General features: G+C 37.0%; 1 protein-coding gene across 1 annotated transcript; it reads left to right on the plus strand.

Annotated features, from left to right (window-relative positions):
- The first annotated feature begins 496 nt into the window (after positions 1–496).
- LOC121379173 (girdin-like) lies at positions 497–15358 on the plus strand. Its single transcript, XM_041507672.1, has 2 exons — positions 497–660; positions 11382–15358. The coding sequence occupies exon 2, from the start codon at positions 11469–11471 to the stop codon at positions 14199–14201; it is 2733 nt and encodes a 910-aa protein (XP_041363606.1). The 5' UTR covers positions 497–660; positions 11382–11468; the 3' UTR covers positions 14202–15358.
- Positions 15359–21907: the final 6549 nt, after the last annotated feature.

Raw genomic sequence — 21907 nt, forward strand, 5'->3', positions numbered from 1 at the left:
TTCATTCATTCATTCATTCAGGTAGTCTTTAAACGCATTAACGAATCCACAGAAAGGGTATACTTGTTTAAAATAGCACACTACAGGCAAATGGTTGCTATACAAAATGTCCTTAATAGCTAGATGGTGTGTATATATATAATACCCTGGCTCCACAGTGGTTGGGCTATTGGCTGAGATAGAGAAAGAATGATACGGTATATTAAATGTTAGCGCGATCGAAATAAACCCTTGTCAGTCTTACCCAAATCCGATTTGCTTTTATTTGGCTCTTTTGTCCGTTCACTTGGCGTGTTGTCGGCAATTCTCCTGCTGTTATATCGATAACAAACCTCGCTATTGAACAACTCGACCACTCAAACAACGATATTAATGGCCTTTCAATACTTTTCTCTCGTACCCAGACCCAAGTACGCGCTCAGATATTTCTCCTTTTTGTTCAAACAGTTTTAGGTGCATTGGAAATTGTATCACTGGTCGTTGGTGTGTTTTTTAATATCGTGTCATCTGGACAACAAGCCGTGTGTTAGAGCTGGGATTACCTACCAACAGCGAAATAGAACGAAAGAGTTCCTATATGGGAATTAAGTGAATATTTGTTTCTTGGCTATTAGTGTTCACGACTGAATACGAACCAATTAGACCACATAGAAAAATATGGTAAGTATATACGTCACCTGTTATTGTTTTATACAACATGGTATGACTAAATTAATTAATGTGAAAACCAAATTGAGGATGTTAGAATACAGTACAATATTGAAAATGTAAATATGAAAATCCAGTTAAATTAATAATTAGTCATTGAACAATTTGACTACAAAGAGAAACATGGTAGGTATGTCGCCTGTTATTATTTTATGCAAAATGGTATGACTAAATTACTTAATGGACTGGCCTCGGTGGCGTCGTGGTTAGACCATCGGTCTACAGGCTGGTAGGTACTGGGTTCGGATACCAGTCGAGGCATGGGATTTTTAATCCAGATACCGACTCCAAATCCTGAGTGAGTGCTCCGCAAGGCTCAATGGGTAGGTGTTCCATAACTGGTTCAACAAAGGCCATGGTTTGTGCTATCCTGCCTGTGGGAAGCGCAAATAAAAGATCCCTTGCTGCCTGTCGTAAAAGAGTAGCCTATGTGGCGACAGCGGGTTTCCTCTAAAAAAAACACAGTGTCAGAATGACCATATGTCTGACGTCCAATAGCCGATGACACGGTAAAAAAATCAATGTGCTCTAGTGGGCTCGTTAAATAAAACAAACTTTACTTTACTTAAGTTAAATTACTTAATGTGAAAAGCAAATTAAGGATGTTAGTTTACATAATATATGCAGTACAACATTAACATGAACATTTATTTGAATTAAAAAGTAATCATTGGCAAATTAAGAAAAAAAACTACACTAGCATTATTTATTTTTATGGAGGGTAAAGAAAACCAAGTTGAAGACTTCTTACTTGTGAAGTTTAATACATTGAATATGTAAGAGAAACAACAATGTAATTTGTAATCAAGGTGCAATGAACAGGTTATCCACCTGGTCAGTTTGAGATCGATCCCGTCGCCCAATGGATTATTTCTCGTTCCACCCAGTGGACCAGAAAGAAGTGTTTTATTTAACGACGCACTCAACACATTTTATTTACGGTTATATGGCGTCAGACATATGGTTAAGGACCACACAGATTTTGAGAGGAAACCCGCTGTCGCCACTACATGGGCTACTCTTCCGATTGGCAGCAAGGGATCTTTTATTTGCGCTTCCCACAGGCAGGATAGCACAAACCATGGCCTTTGTTGAACCAGTTATGGATCACTGGTCGGTGCAAGTGGTTTACACCTACCCATTGAGCCTTGCGGAGCACTCACTCAGGGTTTGGAGTCGGTATCTGGATTAAAAATCCCATGCCTCGACTGGGATACGAACCCAGAACCTACCAGCCTGTAGACCGATGGCCTGCCACGACGCCACCGAGGCCGGTGCCAGTGGACCACGACTAGTATATCAAAGGCCGTGGTATGTACTATTCTGTCTGTGGGATAGTGCATATAAAGGATCCTTTGCTACTAATGGACAAATGTAGCGGGTTTCCTCTCTAAGACTATATGTCAAAATGACCAAATATTTTACATCCAATATCCGATGATTAATAAATCAATGTGCTCTAGTGGTGTCGTTAAACAAAACAAACTTCTTTTTTGTTGTAGGGAGATTTAGATTCAGTCTGTTATTTGTACAATCTACTTCATGTATTAAAATGGTGGGTTGTGTTTTATGTATGTTTTTTTATTTTTTTATTTTGTTTGTTTGGGGCTTTTTTTTAGGAGGGAGGTAAATTCTTTTTAACATACTCCCCATGGTATTTAAAAGTGTTAACTACCAATGCCTAATATTAAAACTGTCAGACTGATAATATTATTATAAGACTTGTTTGTTGTAGCGCTAAGGTTACTGGAGGCATGTCTTCCGGATCCGACACATTCGCGGCATTCAGTCCGTATCGATTATCCCATTGGTCGCGTCGCTCTCCAGGTGACAGTGATTGCTGCCAACTCTAGAACCAAGAATTACGGATACTTAACTCTATCAATCGCCTGGCTTGGACACAACTCTCTGGCGAGGTCAGATGTAGCGCCCACGACAGGCGTGATTGAATAGTGTTTTATGATGGGAACACGCCAACAAATATATCCTAACCACACGACTTTCGATCAGTCAATTAGTGGGTTGGAACATTTTTTTAATACCGCAGAATCGATTCACCCATCCATCACATCCTCTCTACCCTTGTCCTCAGTAAATCCGTTGGATATTTTTTCCTTCGTTTTTTTTTCGTTTTTTTTTTTCTTTTCCAGTTGTCCACATTTCATATAAAAAGGGCGGAATTTAGCTCAGTCGGTTGAGTGCTCGCATGAGATGCTTACGTCACAGGATGGAACTACCTCGATGAATCCATTCAACTGATTGCTTTGTTTTTCGTTCTAATCAGTGCACCATAACTGGTCAAAAGCCGTGGTATGTGCTTTCCTGTCTGTGGGAAAGTGCATTTAAAAGATCCCTTGCTGCTAATGTAAAAATGTAGCGGGTTTTCTCTGATGATTACGAGTCAGAATTACCAAATGTTTGACATCCGATAGCCGATGATTAATTAATCAATGTGCTCTAGTGGTGTAGTTAAACAAAACAAACTTTTAACTTTCATATAAAAGGTCATATATGTATTGTCCTGTCGGACATTGTCTATAAAGCAGATCTTGCTGCCAAACGTTTAAAATTTGTTTTGTTTAACGACACCACTGGAGCACATTGATTTATTAATCAATGGCTATTGGATGTCAAACACTTGGACACTGTGACACGTAGTCAGGGGAAACCCGATACATATTCCCTTTAGCAGCACGGGATCTTTTATATACATTTTCCTACAGACAGGACAGTACTGAACTCGGTCTTTGATATACCAGTCGTGGAGCACCGACTGGGCCGGAGGATAGAGGGGGGTTACAGCATAGGTTCAGCGAGGGGATTCGATCCTTCAACCAAAGTACTTCAGGCCAGTGCTCTACCAACTGTGTTAGATCCCGTCTTGCTGCTAATAGAAACGAGAGGAATAAATATGCCATCGAAGCGAATTTCTTCTCTCATAATCTAGATCCTATATTACATTTGCCTTACGAGTTAAACAACAGAAGCTACTACCTAAGTAACATACTGGGATATTACTACAGTACGTAACATACTTCTTGCTAGTAGTACGACTGAAAATTTGCTGAGCCACATAAGCTACTCTTACCGAATAGCAGTAAGGGATTATTATTATTTATTTTATTTATTTATTTATTTTGCTTTTCCATAGACAAGACAGCATATTCCACGATTTTTTTTATGTAGCAGCCGTTGGGCACTGGTTGGAACGGGTGAAAAAATGCATGAGTCCACCAGTAGGTATCGATCCTAGGACCATACGTATGTCTTTATTTTATTGCTTTATAATCAATTTAAAATTCAAACAGATCCCGTAGGAATGACAAATTGCATACATGTATATACTGAACAGCAAAACAAATTCGAATATAACTTTTAGCTGTAACATTAAGTTTAGTTTTTAAGAAGTGATTAACATATATTGAGATTCAGGATAATTACAGGTTATTATAGTTTTTATCATTTTATAAAATGCAGCATTTATAATCAATATAATAAATTACAAACTGATAGTAACCATGTTCATCATATTTCGATTTTACCTCCTCACATGTTAACTTCTGAAGAGTTTTAACCTGCAGTGCACAAGGGTACAAATTTCTAACACATGTACAGTACAAACGTGAATGGCACTTAACCTTTTACACTGTGGGTATGATTTGTGATTACATGACCAAGCAAACAATGGCGAACACAATAGAAGTCGGTGTATTCTTTTATAATCTCCTTTGGTCTCGAACAAACTCTATTCCTAAACCAGTTCATGCTTCAACGAATTTAAAAAAAAAAAAATTCTATTTTCACACGCCGAACGAATTGTCAGTTTATGTCCCGGTTACCATTTACCACGGTACGCTACTCCAACCATGAATATTAATACAATATCCCAATACATGATCATTTTATATTTGCACACAGATGTTTGGTGTGTGTTATTAGTATTAGCGATCACTGTTTTGCCTACATGAGAGATCAAAACAGCCGCGGGAAACATTAAACTACAATGAGGTTGTAATTTGGCTTCGCCTGTGTATGTGTATCGGGCGATGATATTCCTTTATTAAATGATAAGCGGTACATATGTATAGGTAACAAAGCGTACGTTTGATGGCGTAGCATTGCTCGGTCTCCCGTTTCTAGGGGAGTTTTATCACCCGGGCGCAGTGTTTGCCGTCTACCGATTTATGATCTCTCGCCGGCATGGATAAAACCAATATAGCCAGTACATACACACGATATTTCACCACTGAATCCATTTCAGTATTTGCTACTGTTGTGAATCAAGGTGAGTGGGCAATCAAATGTTATGGTTTGTAAATATTGGTTTTGGTTTTTGTTAATGAAAAGGAAACAAGTCATTTCCGACAGGTATAAAAGATAAAATGTTCGGTCATTGAGTCCGGTAGTGTCCTTTTTTCGTGTTCATCCATGTATGTCTTTATACTGTCCGTGTATATCCAGCAATGTATTTATTCTGTCCGTATATATCCATCAATGTCTTTATACTGTCCGTGTATATCCAGCAATGTCTTTACACTGTCCATGTGTATCCATAAATGTCTTTATACTGTCCGTGTTCATCCATATATGTCTTTATACTGTCCGTGTATATCCAGCAATGTATTTATTCTGTCCGTGTATATCCATCAATGTCTTTATACTGTCCGTGTATATCCAGCAATGTCTTTACACTGTCCCTGTGTATCCATCAATGTCTTTATACTGTCCGTGTATATCCATCAATGTCTTTATACTGTCCGTGTATATACATCTGTCTTTATACTGTCCGTGTATATCCATCTATGTCTTTATACTGTCCGTATATATCCATCTATGTCTTTATACTGTCCGTGTATATCCAGCAATGTATTTATTCTGTCCGGTTAAACGGAGTCGAGTGGGCAATCGAATGTTATGGTTTGTAAATATTGGTTTTGGTTTCTGTTATTTAAAAGAAAACAAGGTTTAGCGTCTTTATTTATCAGTGTCAGTATCTGTATATCCGTCGATATATTTATTCTGTAGGTGTATATCCATCAATGCCTTTATTCTGTCCGTGTATATCCTTCAATGTCTTTATTCTGTTCGTGTGTATCCATCAGTGCCTTTATTCTGTCCGTGTATAATGGTGTGTATATTAAGTTATTCTATGCCATTTAATTAAATTAATCTAATAATAACACTTATGTTGTTTTTTAAACAAAGATCTAAATTTGATACAAAATAGAAGGTCCTTTAATATTATATCAAATGGTTCAACCTAAATCAAACTATTTCACAACAATAAAACATCAGTCAATGTATATTTGACAATCTGTGATTAATTTAATAACTTCACCTGGGACCTAAACTTGAAAACTGGAAAGCTCCTTTAATATTCTATAACAGGATATAACTACATCAAACGTATTTCACAATAATAAATCATCAATCATTATCTTTGACAATCTGAATGACTAACACAGTTTAATGAGTGTACAGCGTTCATTCATTTTCATTTTTTAAGTAATGAAACACGACATCACATCTCTTTGGTTTAAACAGTATTCAGTTTCCACCAGTTATGTTAATGGATGAGATAGGTCAACAATCCTATTACGTTTCTTGGACTGCCGCTCCGCTGAACGAAAAAAATTCTATTTCTATTGTCCGCAGTCCTACACAAGATTTCCGCGCCGCGTTCTTAAGCATGTAGCTTAAATATTTAATAAGGCAACTATTGACAGAAAAACTTAACCTTAGATTAAAGCATGATATTTATTGTGTGGGGAAAAAAGGTAGTTATTCATATCCACGAATATACGACATGGACACGCTGCGGTGAAAATATCCCAGGTAACACAAACGAGTGCATTGGAGTAAGAGCTTACCTGGGGAATACATTTTTTATATACTTCATATATCAGAGCAAAATCAGGTAGTACGGTAGTCAAGGTTTCACTTTCATTATTTAGTTATTCGTGTCCTTCGATTTCCATTTAGTTTTTTTAGTAGTTTTATTTCATATGTGACTTTAGTAAATTGCTACTCTGGATCTGTACGGAAATTTGATTTGCGTTATATGTGCAATTTGTATATCAAAGGTCATGGTATGTGCTATCCTGTCTGTGGGAATGTGCATATAAAACAAAACAACTTTGATACTAATCGGCAAGTAAACTTGTGTGACGACAGCGGGTTTCTCATTTCATTCTTTACACCACGTGTCGAAGTTTGAAATGTGCTTAGGTGTCAGTAATCAATCATTTAGTTATCTTGTATCGCGTTAAAATCCGAACTCTTCACTCTACTGAAGTCAACAACAAAACAAAACAAAGATATACGTTTACAACTATAACATTACTTTTGAATGTATAGTAAAGTAAAATTGTTATGCAAATTTCACATTTAAAAACTTTAAGTTAAGCACGCCTGTTGTGGACCTACCCGCCATGTACTCCTGTTAGTCCTGTGTATATATATCGTTACCAGTGGTGCACTGTTTAGAAAATCGTTTATTATGTAAACTATTTTAACCACGTATTATTCAATTAAAACCTTGGTTTAACTGGCGCTCATACCGATGTGTAATACCACACACTATAGTTCGGTAACCACGACCCAGAAGTTGAAGAACTGATATTTTTGTCGCTGTCTGGCGCGTTTTTTTCTTCGGGGGGTTGTTGTTTTTTTGTTGGGGTTTTTATTCTCTTTTTTTTCTCTTTTTTGTTTTGCTAAATAATCTGCAATTGTTGTGTATGTTTGTACTTCAGTGGCGGATCCAGAAAATCCAGACCTTTTTATTAGTTGTTCCTCGGGTTTTCCAATGTGAAACATTAAATATATATATATATATATATATATATATATATATATATATGTTTGTGTATGTGTGTATGTATGTATGTATGTATGTATGTATGTCTCTCTCTCTCTCTCTCTCTCTCTCTCTCTCTCTCTCTCTCTCTCTCTCTATATATATATATATATATATATATATATATATATATATATATATATATATATATATATATATATGTGTGTGTGTGTCTGTATATATATATATATATATATATATATATATATATATATGTGTGTGTGTGTGTGTGTGTGTGTGTGTGTATATATACATGTATATAACTGTCCCAAAATTCAGTGGCCCCGGGCCGTTGGCCCCCCCCCCCCCCCACCCCCTTAGATCCGCCACTGTACTGTATCTTTGTTTTGTGGTTCGGTGCTGTTATTGCTCGGTGAGCGCCATTTTAAAAAAAAGACAAAAAAACAACAACAAATCTCAACAACCTATACATTAATGTCGTCGCATGGCGTCCGTACGTCCCAGAGTAACCAATATTAACTATTTATCCCACGCACTAATCTACATGTTACTCAAACATGGCGGCATGTTAATCAAATGCTGGCATAAAATCAATGCCTGTAAACATATAGACTCGAGTGATTTCTTCACACAGCCGATATTTCTCTTACACGAACCTGGGATAAAAGGTGAACTCGTGTGACAATTGCTTCGAAACAGGTAATATATCTTGTTACAAGTGCACTGTTTTCTCCGCTTAGTGTTATCTCATTACATATTGTAATGTGGGTTGTGTGTGTGTGGGGGGGGGGGGGGGGGGGGGGGGTAAATATTTACTCAGGAAATTTTAAAGGCATATTGTCACAGGCCACTGACCTGTTTGAAAGTATTATCTAAAATATACATGTGATTTGTCTCTAGAAGTATTTTATTCAACCATCTATACAACCACCATATCCCACTTAGTAATGATATTTTGTGAAAATACTTGAATTATAGGAACGGTCCATAATTCAAAAACGAAAATTGCCAAGAGGACTGACATGGATTTGCTTCCATCGTGGTTCAGTTTGAGTGATACAATAGCGACGTTTGGTATCCCAAATCAATGTAATTTTCTTCATGTATTATCAATTTGTTTTAGAATAAGATTGTTAAATCCGTAATAATATGCCTTTAATACTACCTGTACCAATGACGAATGTTTATTTAACACAAACTCAAGCACATTTTAAATTGCTACTATTTAATGTCTAACAGGCTAGGTGTATCTCAGTCGTTAGAGCGCTTGCCGTAAGTACTTGGATCGTAGGACCAAAGCCCCTCGGTGCACTTTCATTGCGTTTTTCAAGTTGTAACCAGTGCCGTAGGACTGGTATATCAAATACCGTGGTATGTGCTGTCCTGTCTCTGGGAAAAGAACATATAAATGATCCCTTGTAGCTAATGGAAAAATGTAGCTGATTTTCTCTAATACTATAAATCAGAAGTATCAAATGTTCGACATTCAAATCAATATACTCCAGTGGTGTCGTTAAACAAAACAAACTTGAATGTTTGGTATCTAACACAATTATTTCGACAATGGGTCTAAACAAAGAGTCAGGTGTCACTGCTTCGTTCCCATGTTACTTTTAAGGTTTCAACAAATAATGCCATATATTGACAATTTAAATATGCATTTACAAGCAGTTATTCACATCATCACTTAAACAATAAAACATGTTATGTGTATCAGACACACTGGCACCCATAACTCCCTCTAATCACATCTCCAAACGTCTTCTAAACCGCCTCAAAATTTACAAGCAGTTATTTACATCATCACTTAAACAATAAAACATGTTATGTGCATCAGACACACTGGCACCCATAACTCCCTCTAATCACATCTCCAGACGTCTTCTAAACCGCCTCAAAATTTACAAGCAGATATTTACATCATCACTTAAACAATAAAACATGTTATGTGCATCAGACACACTGGCACCCATAACTCCCTCTAATCACATCTCCAGACGTCTTCTAAACCGCCTCAAAATTTCATTTTCTATGGAAGGAAGATACCTTCAAACCACCCCTAATTGCACCCCCTTTCAAGATCTCCTGGACACGTCCCCGAGTGTGGCTGAAAAATGTTCTGTCTTGGCCTAATCGCATTGTGTGTATATGTACGTCAGTGATTGTTAATCCCGCAAGTGAAGCACGAGTAGGCTAAACGTACTTACGTATGCGTGGTAAAGATATGCATGGCTTTGTTGACAAGTCGTGGGTCTCAGCCAACTAGATTTGTTGCAGTCTAACTATACGATATTGCAGAACAAATATACGTTTAATACATGTTATGTGCCGTGTTTCGACAACCCTGTAATGTAAGTATTATTGTTGTAGTGCCTGGTATAGAATATAGTATTTAAAAGGTAAATAAATATGCGTGTTTTTTCCTGGGTTTTTTCAATGTAATATAAGTATTAGTAATACTGTAGTTAACGTTTATTTCGAGCATTTAAAGGGTAAGTATAATTGTGCTTTTCTCCATTTCTTTTTATTGTAGCTACGATGAGTTGCACATACATTTTTGTGGAATTGGTTAAAATGTAAAATCCTGTTTGTACTACTACTAACATTTTATCATGACAAGAAACATGTTGGATACTAGTATACAGACATTGCTATTCTAAACAAGACTATGTATTTATTATGTAACTTTAGTTGCTATAAATATTTTATTAAAGTACTGTCGGAAATAGAATACAAATGATTTTCGTCGATTATTTCTTTCATATTAAACTGACAAGTAAATATTTTGTAAATACCCATTTAATGATACTTTACCTAATTTAGCATTTACTTGTTTGGGCTCTCATTGATGTACAAGGTGGTGTTTACTCTTGAAATTAAACTAAATATGTAAGTAAACAGGTGATTTGTGACCTTTATTGGAAAAGACTATAACACATTTTGATCGATATGTGTCAATTTCATTTACCCTTAAACAAACTTTTAATTTAAAACTGCAAGTTAACTGATTATTTTGAATTGCAGCATAAATTATTAATTATGACAAGTATATTTATTGAATATAAATTCAATGCAAGTACATTAGAAATTTACACAATCTTGCAACAATTTAAAGGTGCTGTATAATGCGATCTGTGATAAAGATTCTCCAATAAAAAAAAGTATTTTCTACCAGTAGATAAAATTATTTCCTATAATCATTTATGGGCATATTGTTAAAGGTGTCTTCTTTAAATGTTAAATCAAAAGTTAATTTAAAAAAAAGAAAAAAAAAAGATTTGCAATAGCTGTCATTGTGCAACATTGAGATAGCACCTTTAATATCGATATAATGGATCTTTATAATGGTTCTTGACAGTTTTGCTCAAACGTTACTTATAAATGACTACAAATATTTAGTTTTGGAGAGGGATAGGAGCAAACCATCATCAGAAACAGTCCCTCACATATTGTAACAGCAATGAAATTGACACATGTTGACAAAAATTGTTATAGTCTGTTCCAATTAAGTCCACAAATCACTTGTTTACTGACATTTTTCTTTTCATTTCAAGAGTAAACACCACCTTGAACATCAATGAGCGCCCAAACAAGTAAATGCTAAATTATGTAGACTATCATTAAATAGATATTTACAAAATATTTACTTATCTGTTTAATATGTAAGAAATAATCGACGAAAATCATTTTTATTCTATTTCCGACAGCACTTTAGTCAAAAATATCTTAAAATGGTAGCAAACTCAGGACAGTCTCTTCGACAGTTAACAAAACGTGTCACTGACAATAAATTAGAAAACATTTACATTTCAAGGTTATCGTTAATCTAATCTAGATCAACGTATTTTCTTTTCAGATCACCACAAACGCAAGGAGATGATTGGTGGAAATACCAGGAGTGAATTCGCGTTCAGGAAAATGTCGTCTGCTTTTGTGAACTAGAATGTCAAAAGGTCATGTGCGACAAGCGACCTTTGATACTGCTCCAGCCGACTCTGTATCTGGATCCAGTATCAAGCGAGGAGGAATCGAATTCCCCGTCGTTGATTCCGCTTCCTCGCGGCGCTCAAAGAGTCCCCAGAAGCCTCCAAGTAACAAAAGCAAGCTCCTGAACAGGTTGAACCGTAAAGGCGAGACTAACGGCTTGTTAAATGGTGCAAACGAAACAAAAGGAAATGGCGACGATTCCAATAATGACGATTCGTATATGCCAAAGTTGTCTAATTCGATGTCAAAGAAAATTAAGGCTGATGAAAGCAAGAGAAGACGATCGCCGAGTCCGTTAAGGAAGCGGTTTCGGAATGAAGAGAAAATCCATCCGTCGGGGCACACCGACAACAAGACTGTTAAAGCCGATGCCGGGCCTCGAATTGGCGTCGCCTCACACATTGAGACGGTTCCGATCGAATCAGGAACTCATGTTGAAACCAGTCCGCCGCCAAGAAGTCACTTCGTGCCATCACTTGCGCTCGCGAAAAAGATCCAGAAAGAAAAAGAATCGCACGCCACTCTCAAACCTCAGATAATTTTAGACCACACAGGCCAGTCTGAAAAGAAAACGTCCAAATCTAAACGAGGTCACGTGTCGCCCACGCCTTCCAGGTATGAGGAGATCCCTCTACCGTCCCGAGAGAGACAGAAGAAGGTGTCGGAAACTAGATCCGACATTGTCGTGCCATCATTTAAAAGTCAAGGAGTTTCTAAAGTGCCTTTGGATTCAGAAAGCGTTAATGTGGTACCAGATAATGATTCCAGCAAAACACTGTTGGAAAATGGCATTGAGCCACGTAGTGATAACTATATCGCCAATAACATTAGCGAATCTCCTCCAATGCAACGAACACAAGCGGGAAGGGACAGCATGGACACTTTTGAAAATGTACGTTTAGAAAGAGATGGACTTATACGAGCAGAGAATGCATATAAAACCAGAATACGTCAGTTGGAAGAGGAAGCAAAGGGATTTCTTAAAGACATTGATAATTTATCAGAAGAAAACAGAATGCTCAGAGACCAACCAAGTAACTATTCCTCGGTACGAGCAACTAGGACGAGTAGTGAAAATAGGGATTTGTTGGAACGGAATCGAAACCTGGAAATTGAAAACCAGAGTGTGTGGACAGAAAACCAACAGCTCAAATCAACTAATGAGGATTACGAAAAAAAGATTAAGACTGTTCAAAAAGAAAATGATTCCATTATGAAAAAGTTGAAAGATATAGAGTCAAAAGGTGCTGCAAAACAAAAGGGATTAGAAGAGGAAACAGCAAAAATTGAAAGTGAAATGCAAAATTTGCGTTCTGCAAATATAGAATTGGAAAAGAAAGTGAATTCTCTCAAGGCTGAAAATAATGCATTAAATACATCTTTCGAACAAAAGACATTGGAAAATGATAATTTGCTCAAGACAATACAGTCTGATAGCAACTTGAAAGATGTTTTAAAGAAAGTACAAGAAGAATTAACACAGGTTCAATTAACAAATGAGAAAATTGTGAAGGAGATTGATGAGTTAAAAAAGAAAAATGTGAACTTACAGAAAGAGAAAAGCCAAGTTGAAAAGATAATTATCGACAAAGACAAACAGCTTTCTGAAAAGGATGAACTACTAAGTGAGAAAGAAAAGCAACTGAATGACCAAACGAACTCGCATAGAGACAAAATAAGTGAAAAAGACAATGAAATCAAAATTACTAAAGACAGCCTAAACAAAAAGAAAGTCTCAATAGTGGAATTACAGCAACAAATAACATCATTAAAAAATGACATCCAAAAGTTAAAAACCGATAATGAAGACTTGAGAAAAATTGATAATGATATCGATGAGCTGAACAACAAAATAAAAAGCCTAACAGACGATTTGGGTAAACGAACAGAAGTCAACAAAAAACTCAGACGCGAAAAGTCGGAATTTAGGATAGAAATAGAAAGCTTGAAAAAGGAATTAGAACTGGCGAACTCGGCAAATGCATCCGAAACAAAACATCTAAAACAGTTACTGCAGAAAGAATCCGAAAACACTGAACAGCTAAAAACCACTGTAAAAGATAAACAGGGTGAGATTTCCAGATTGGAAACTCAGCTGTTTGAAATCAATATGAAAGTTGACTCCCAGAATGAAAAGATGCGAGAAATCCAGCGTGAAAAGAATGACATGGAGGTAAAAGTGAGCCAAGCCGCCGAACTCGAAATCAGCAACAAGAATCTCCTGGAGGAAAATCGCAGACTGCGTCAGCTGTTAGTTGAGCGAAACATCGAAGTGACCAACAAGAAGACGGAAAAGCACGTCCTCACATCGAGGCTGGAGAATCTGGAACGGAAGCAGAAAGATTCTGAAATCAAAGTTAAACAGCTGCAAGGATGGGTTAGTGGCGCACTCGACGCGAACGACAACCCAATAGTTATAGTCACAACTTCTCCCCAGCCTCGGACTAGCAACGAAAAATCTCCGCGCAGTCTGCCCTTGAATAGAAAGAAAATGCAGCAAGGTATACTGAGGGAAGAGTCTAACAAGGCCGCGAGTTATGAGGACATTAGGCAGTCTGTGCCCGTGGAGAGTCCGAAACAATCTCCAAGTCTGCCCTCCATCACAGACGAGAGTCTGCAGACGACAATTAGACCCAGTTATTATCAACTTTACAAACATAGGCTAAGGCTGGTCAACGACAGAAGGTAGCCACACGTCCTTAGTATATATGATGGCGAAGCGATTTCGTTGGATGTGCATGGTAATAAGATGTCATTTGCTTGCTATGCAAGGATACGTAATGTATTTTCTAAAATGTATTTGGTAAAAAAATTATTGGCAGGATTCATTCATTTAATATAATATTTGTGACAATAATTTATTTAAGGTGCGTGCAAACAAAGCCACATTTATTATATCTGCTTGGCAGATAGTCATTTTCTAAAAGTGGACAGTATTTTTCATTTTATAAACTACCGTTTATCAGTTGTATTCTAACTTACATAAAATATTCACAAAGAATGAATTCGAATCTTCTACTCAAAATGCAAACATGATCTTGATTACTGTATGTGATGTCACGTTGACATAGATTACGATAATTCAGCAGATGTTTATATCTGGAAAAACAAACAGAAAGGATTACAAAAACAGCAGAAATAATTAATATTGTACGCGTCGTTACATACTATAACTCGCCGTCACCAAACCTTGATATATCTGTGAAACTATGAACCAAAGAGGTAGATTTCTAAGAGTTGCCAATCTACATCAAAGAAACTAAAAGTATTCACATTTTGGGAGTGAATTCAAGTATGTAATGTGTTATAATTACGGATCAAAGATATTGTTTGTGTTATAAGTTATAAACGAAAGTAATGTACCACATAGATATCGCTTTTACCTTCTATAATTCATTCGGCAGTCCGATGGATAGGGACAGTATGATCAATTTAATGATCAATTATGCAAAAGAGAACACTTAAACGCTCTGTATACTCTCTCTCTCTCTCTCTCTCTCTCTCTCTCTCTCTCTCTCTCTCTCTCTCTCTCTCTCTCTCTCTCTACGCTTATCACCCATTATCTGATCACACATTCCATGAATACTTTTTTTATTTTCTGATATACATGTGTATCATCATTTTGTGCCTTCAACATTCATTAAAGTTTTCGGAAATGGGTATTTCGCAGAACACAAACTATACAATTACAAAAACTGTTGACACTATAGGTATTCGACATCGGTTATTGTTGTTTAATATTTATTGACTGATATTTTGTTTTTAATTCGCTTTTTCAAGTCAAGTTCATTCCTTGTTGATCTCAGTGTTCACTAATTTATTGTGCATCATTTGAAATACACATTATGTATTTATGTCATGATCTCGTTTTTTATCACTGACAAAGAGAATAAAATCAGCAAGTATTTAATTACACTCCAGTACATTTTAAATCTTTAAATTTATGTATGGATATTTTTACACTAACGAGAGCGTAACCCTTCTAAAGTCAGATACACCTACCATTTAGCAGTATTTATGACATTATCCGAGAAAAGTGGTAGAGCGTTTGCCTGATGTGCGATCGGTCTAGGATCGAACCCCATCGGTGGACCTATTGGACTATTTCTTGTTCCAACCAGCGCTCAACGACTAGTAAATAAAAGGTCGTTGAACGTGATATCCTGTCTGTGGGATGATGCATATAAAAGATCCCTTGCAACCAATAGAAAAATGTAGCGGGTTTCCTCACTAAGACTACTAGTATATATCAAAATTACCAAATAGCCGATGATTAATAAATCATCTTGTGGTGTTAAGCAAAACATACTTTATTTTTATTCCCAAAACGCATAGCCGATCAAGAATCTATGCATATCTCACTCATTCTCCCACAACAAACATAAGTTGACTGTATACATTCGGTAAACACTATACTGTTTTAGTTCGAGGGGAAGGATGTGCATCCATGCACCTCCACCTGTGATCCGCCCTGAAACGTTTGTTACTAGGATTACTATTTCTGTTTTGACCTACAACTGCATTAGGTTGGAAGTAATGCAAGATTGATAATTGGCTTACCTCGCAGTCACCTTGAACACCTTTCACATAGATAGACCGAAATAATGGGTGGGAAACGGGGGTGTAAGATTACTCTGTAACTATAGGCTTAACCTGTCGTAGAATAAGGCTCTCAGTAATGCAAATCCACATAAATTCCAGTTATGCAAGGCTTACGGTGTTCCGAAAGTAGGCATCTACGTCCAACATTGTAAAACATGCATTATACACGTGGTTTCGCTGTCAACTTGTGCCGCACAACAGGTATGCCAAAGGTTGTGGAATGTACTGTCCTGTCTATTGGAAAGTTCATATATAGGATCTCTTGCTGGGTTTTCTCGAATACTATGTTAGAATTGTCAAATTTCTATACCTAATAGCCGATGATTAATCAATGTGTTCTAGTTCTAAACGTCATTAAACAAATGAAACGTAACTTTGTGCGCGTGGCTAATTAAACTACGGTACCAGTGTGTATAATATACAGTGAGTGACATATAGGTAGTATATTTACACCTGATGGATGTTACTATACTACTGTTTACATATGTATCTTGATGCTGGTAAACAAATTCGTAACATATGTAGTGTCGGTGGGGTTTTCTTCTCTTTAACGCGTTAGACCACGTGTCAAAACTTCCCTTTGGTTCAGGGGTCTAATTTATAACGTTCGTTTAAGCTCTGTTATGCAACATGCATATATTTGCACGTGCTTTGCATTGTACTGCAAGAGTTCCAGCTTTTGCTCCGCAACTGGTGTTACAAGAAAGAAAGAAAGAAAGAAAGAAATGTTTAATTTAACGACATACGGTTATATGGCGTCAGACATATGGTTAAGGACCACACAGATACTGAGAGAGGAAACCCGCTGTCGCCACTACATGGGCTACTCTTTTCGATTAGCAGCAAGGGATCTTTTATATACATCATCCCACAGACAGGGTAGTACATACCACGGCCTTTGATATACCAGTCGTGGTGCACTGGCAGGAACGAGAAATAGCCCAATGGGCCCACCGATGGGGATCGATCCCACACCGACCGCGCATCGAGCGAGCGCTGTACCACTGGGCTACGTCTCGCCCCTTGGTGTTAAAAAGGCCGTGGTATGTACTATCCTGTATGTGGGATGCTGCATTTAAAAGACCCCTTGCTGCCAACCTGAAGGAGTATTCCATTTGGTGACAGCAGCTGGTTTTCTTTCTCATTATCTGTGTGGCCCTAAATCATATGTCGGACGCCATATAACCGTAATTAAAATATGTTGAGTGCGTCCTTAAATAAAACATTCCTTTCTTTCTTTCTTGTAAAATTGCGAGAGTTCAGTGAATTAGAACCCAGACCTGTAGTTTCGTATTTCAGGGTCAAACTGAATTTGACATTTAACCACTATGTACTAATACGCCCGTTAAGATCGTTTGACACGGCAGGTAGGATAATGGAGACCCTGCTGAGAAATTGCACTACACGGTTATTGATTCCAGGAGAACGTAATTGCACGTCAACCAGCAGGCAATTATCGATAAACAGGATTATTTGGGAGATTTTTTTTTATCCTGTATCCATGCCGCGTATTATCAAGATATAACGGAACAATCGGCGTCGATCAACACCGGTTATAATTATTGTTACCTGACCCGCCTTTCATCAAGATGTCACGACACCATTCAATCGTGCTGGAACGTTTGATCAAAATGTTAGTATTAAATATGTATATATATGTATATATATATATATATATATATATATATATATAAAGTGAATTGGAAAAAGAGAATTCAACACAAAGTCAACCCTCTTATTTTAATTATTATTAATTTTTTATATTATTATTTTTGAACATTTACTGATCTGCTTTAAAATATAAAATATATTTTTCATGAAATTACAAATTAATGTTTACAAAATGAATGAATGAATGAATGAATGAATGTTTAACGATACACCAGCACAAATATACAAATCGGCTATTGGGTCACTGTCAACCGAAGGTAAGTATACGAATATGATTTATATTAATTATGTAAAACCACAGTATAAAGAGTCCTTCCCTTATTGATATTGGTAAGTAGTAATCGTCGACTACCCACTGGTCGCGAGTTACTGTGTCTAAAATACACATGCTTTCCTAAATCAGATGCCACAGAGCTTTAGTTTGATTATTCTCGAGTCCAGTCATGACATTAAACTTACATGTTATTAACCAGTACTAACGCTAATCTGAGAAACCCGACCCACTTATGCGAAACGAACCTGCGCTGTACTTTCTTGTAGTAACGTACAGCAAAGTGTGTGTCAACGTGAAACATGTGGTTAATAACATGTAAGTTTAATGTCATGAGTGGACTCGAGAATAATCAAACTAAAGTTCTGAGGCATCAGATTTAGCCTTCGCCTACATATCAATATCAATAAGGGGAGGGCTGCAGGTGACTCGAACTATGTAAAGAGCTGTGGAAAAGTACAATACAGTACAAAAATCAAGGTAAGTACATTTTAAAACTGTATAGAAATCAAAATGTTTTTAAAACTTTTGAACTTTTGAGTTGAACTGAAAAGATTCTACCACAAATACTAGTATTTTTTTTCTCATCGGCTTCAGACAATTACACTCCACCAAACTGCGGCGCACTAACAGCGTACACTGACGGTGCTCACGTTGAGGAGGGAGGTCCTAACTCAAAACAAAACAAAAATGTGTCACAATGTATGGCCGATGTGGGCACAACACAAGATCAACTCATCCTTCCTGCGCCACCTATAGGAGGACTGCCATTCTTCCAGGAATGGCTTGGCAGAATGAAGTTTGTTCGCAACCGTATCGTTTCAATCATCTTGTTAAGTCGAACAGATATATTGGTTAATATGATTCACATGTACATGTATTTAAAATCACTGTAGGGGACACTGACATGGAGTAAATTCAAATGGCAGCAGAATCTGCTTTTCCATTGTCCTTAATGCCAACATGGCTAGGTACCAAACACATTATAACATCTTTATTGGCCATGGATAACTTTTTCGTATCACCATGCCAACCAAGGAATGCTCCAACTTAATGGAGACTCAAAAGTGAGTCTGTAATATATTATGATGCATATAAATTCGTAATCTCTTCCAGGGTATCATGGGGATCCTATAATACCCGTAACTGGATGAAACACGATTATCCAAATATCTCTCCTAACTGTATATCTATTAGATCTCTCTGTATCGAGCAGTATTTACCCGAGTGGCTCGTCTAGGTATGATCAGAGATACGATCTTATATAAAGTATATATTATTATAGCACGTTTAGTTCACTAGAAAAAACAACAAAAACACAATACACTTTGGAATCTGTATTAACCTACGCTGACAAATGTACTGCCGCAGTAGTTAATTAACAACAACAAAATAATAACAACCCAGAACTGATCACTTAATTAGTTAATCTCTAGGTGTCTAGTTTACACAATATGGTAAACACTTCACCGTGACACAACACCCACACGTGTGATAATTGAGAAACGCTTCCAGGAGAACTTAATTAATAAAGGAATTACAACTCTATTCCTAACTGGTTAATTTTTGATTAACCCTTACTACACGTTCAATAACGTGTGATAATTGAGAAACGCTAACACACACGTGTGATAATTGAGAAACGCTGCCAGGGGAACTTAATTAATAAAGGAATTACAACTCTATTCCTAACTGGTTAATTTTTAATTAACCCTTAACTACTCATTCAGTAACCTTGTAATACAGACTTAATACTGGTACCTATCACAATAAAGACAATAACCTACAGTTTACCTAGGTCCTCTAGGATGACTGGCTAAGCTTTTTATAATTATTTAGGACAGTGAGCCTACAGATTACTGCGTCAGATGACCGGCAGCACCGTCTAAATAATATTGGTATAATACAGTATTAAAATATTTAAAGTCACATCAATCACATCAAGGTTATACACAGAGCAGAAAAATATATTTACCACGCCCGGACTGAACTTATATATTTCGTTCAGTGGACGACGTCCGTTTCCCCTGCAGCCTTCCTAATGTTTCTCCTCGATATATCTAAAATCCTAGCTACTTATTCAAAACTCTCAGAGACAGCGAATATCGCCTGGGGGTACAAGGCGGTACCTCACGTATCATGTGGATTTTCCACAGCCACCACGACGGCATATCTTTCTCTCATCGTCAGACTGGCTGTCGCCATTCCGCGAGCAATCCCCTGGTCATAAACAGTACTAGCGGAGTTATTACGTAACTACTGGCCACATGGCCTCCACACCTGCGCTAGGTGTGTATTAGGAAAGCTCGACGGCCGTCGCGCAAAGGTATCACGTAACAAATTGCCCATCTGGGCTAAGTGCATTTGGAACTGCACACGGCCTTCTAAAACAATTAATATCGCCACAGGCGAAAAGAAATTAAGAGCATGTACCGTCACACAGGGCTTTAATGATCGTCCAAATTTCAGCAGTAAACATTGATGCTAAATCGGGCAATATCATAGAAATTATTGTGTCTGATAAAATACAACTGTAGCAGAAGCCACAGAATTCCAATCCCGTGATCCGTCTGTGTGAACAGGAATGGTATCAAAGTTCCAAGAGCATGTATGTTGCGCGCGCGTGTCTCTCTGTGTGTGTCTGTGTCTGTGTGTGTGTGTGTGTGTGTGTGTGTGTGTGTGTGTGTGTGTGTGTATATATATATATATATATATATATGTATATATATATATATGTATATATATATATGTGTGTGTGTGTGTGTGTGTGTGTGTGTATGTGTGTGTAGGCCTCTCTGTGTGTATGTGTATATATGTGTGTGCGTGCGTGCGCGCGCGCGCGTGCGTGTGTGTGTGTGTGTGTGTGTACAGATATGCGTGTACGTGGTATCGTTAAACAAAACAAATTTTAACCATTGAGAAAAATGTGCCTGTACAAAAAGTCACAATCTACTGAGTTACTTTCCTCAACGGTAACATAACTCTGTCATGATTATTTCACATATTTAGTACAGGTATATCAAAGGTCGTCGTATGTGCTATCCTGTCTGTGGGATGGTGCATATAAAATATCTGTGTGGTCCTTAACCATATGTCCGACGCTGTATAACTGTAAATAAAATGTGTTGAGTGCCTTGTTAAATAAAACATGTCCTTCCTTCTTTCCCATCCTACTCCAACTCAGTTCTTACTGAATATGTGAAATAATCATGACAGAGTTATTTTACTTGAGGTGAGGAAGTGGCTAAGTAGTTTGTGACTTTTTGTATAACCGCATTTTCCTCAATGGTTAAAATTTGTATTGTTTAACGATATCACTAGATACCTCAATGGATTCCTTATTTCTAATATAGTCCCGACCAGTATTACATTAGTTGGATGTAAGTTTAGTGGGCATGTAATTCAATGTACAATCTTAAAATTTCACAATAATTATGTAATTAATAGAGGTTTGGTTTGGTGTCTTTGAGATGTGTGTGGATTTTGGATGGTGGCGTTGTGTAGTGTGGAGTTTTCTATTCCCTCGGAAACATTCGAGTTTGTTAGGTTGTTGTTGTGCTGTATTTTATTTTGTTCGTTTTGGTTTATCATAAATTTTATTTTCTTCGTTATAGGTATTGAAAACAGTTTCTTCTCATTTGTGTTCATATTTTTTGTAATTATTTTTATTTTTTATTTTTTTGTACTGAATGAATGAAAGAAGGAAGGAAATGTTTTATTTAACGACGCACTCAACACATTTTATTTATGGTTATAAGGCGTCATAAATATGGTTACGGATCACACATATATAGAAAGGGGAAACTCGCTATCGCCACTTCATGGGCTACTCTTTTCGATTAGCAGCAAGG

Source organism: Gigantopelta aegis, chromosome 8, assembly GCF_016097555.1.
Source record: "Gigantopelta aegis isolate Gae_Host chromosome 8, Gae_host_genome, whole genome shotgun sequence".
Lineage (NCBI taxonomy): Eukaryota > Metazoa > Mollusca > Gastropoda > Neomphalida > Peltospiridae > Gigantopelta > Gigantopelta aegis.

Coding starts and splice junctions, on each gene's coding strand:
- LOC121379173 (XM_041507672.1), top strand. CDS start 11,469: ATGTCAAAAGGTCATGTGCGACAAGCGACCTTTGATACTGCTCCAGCC.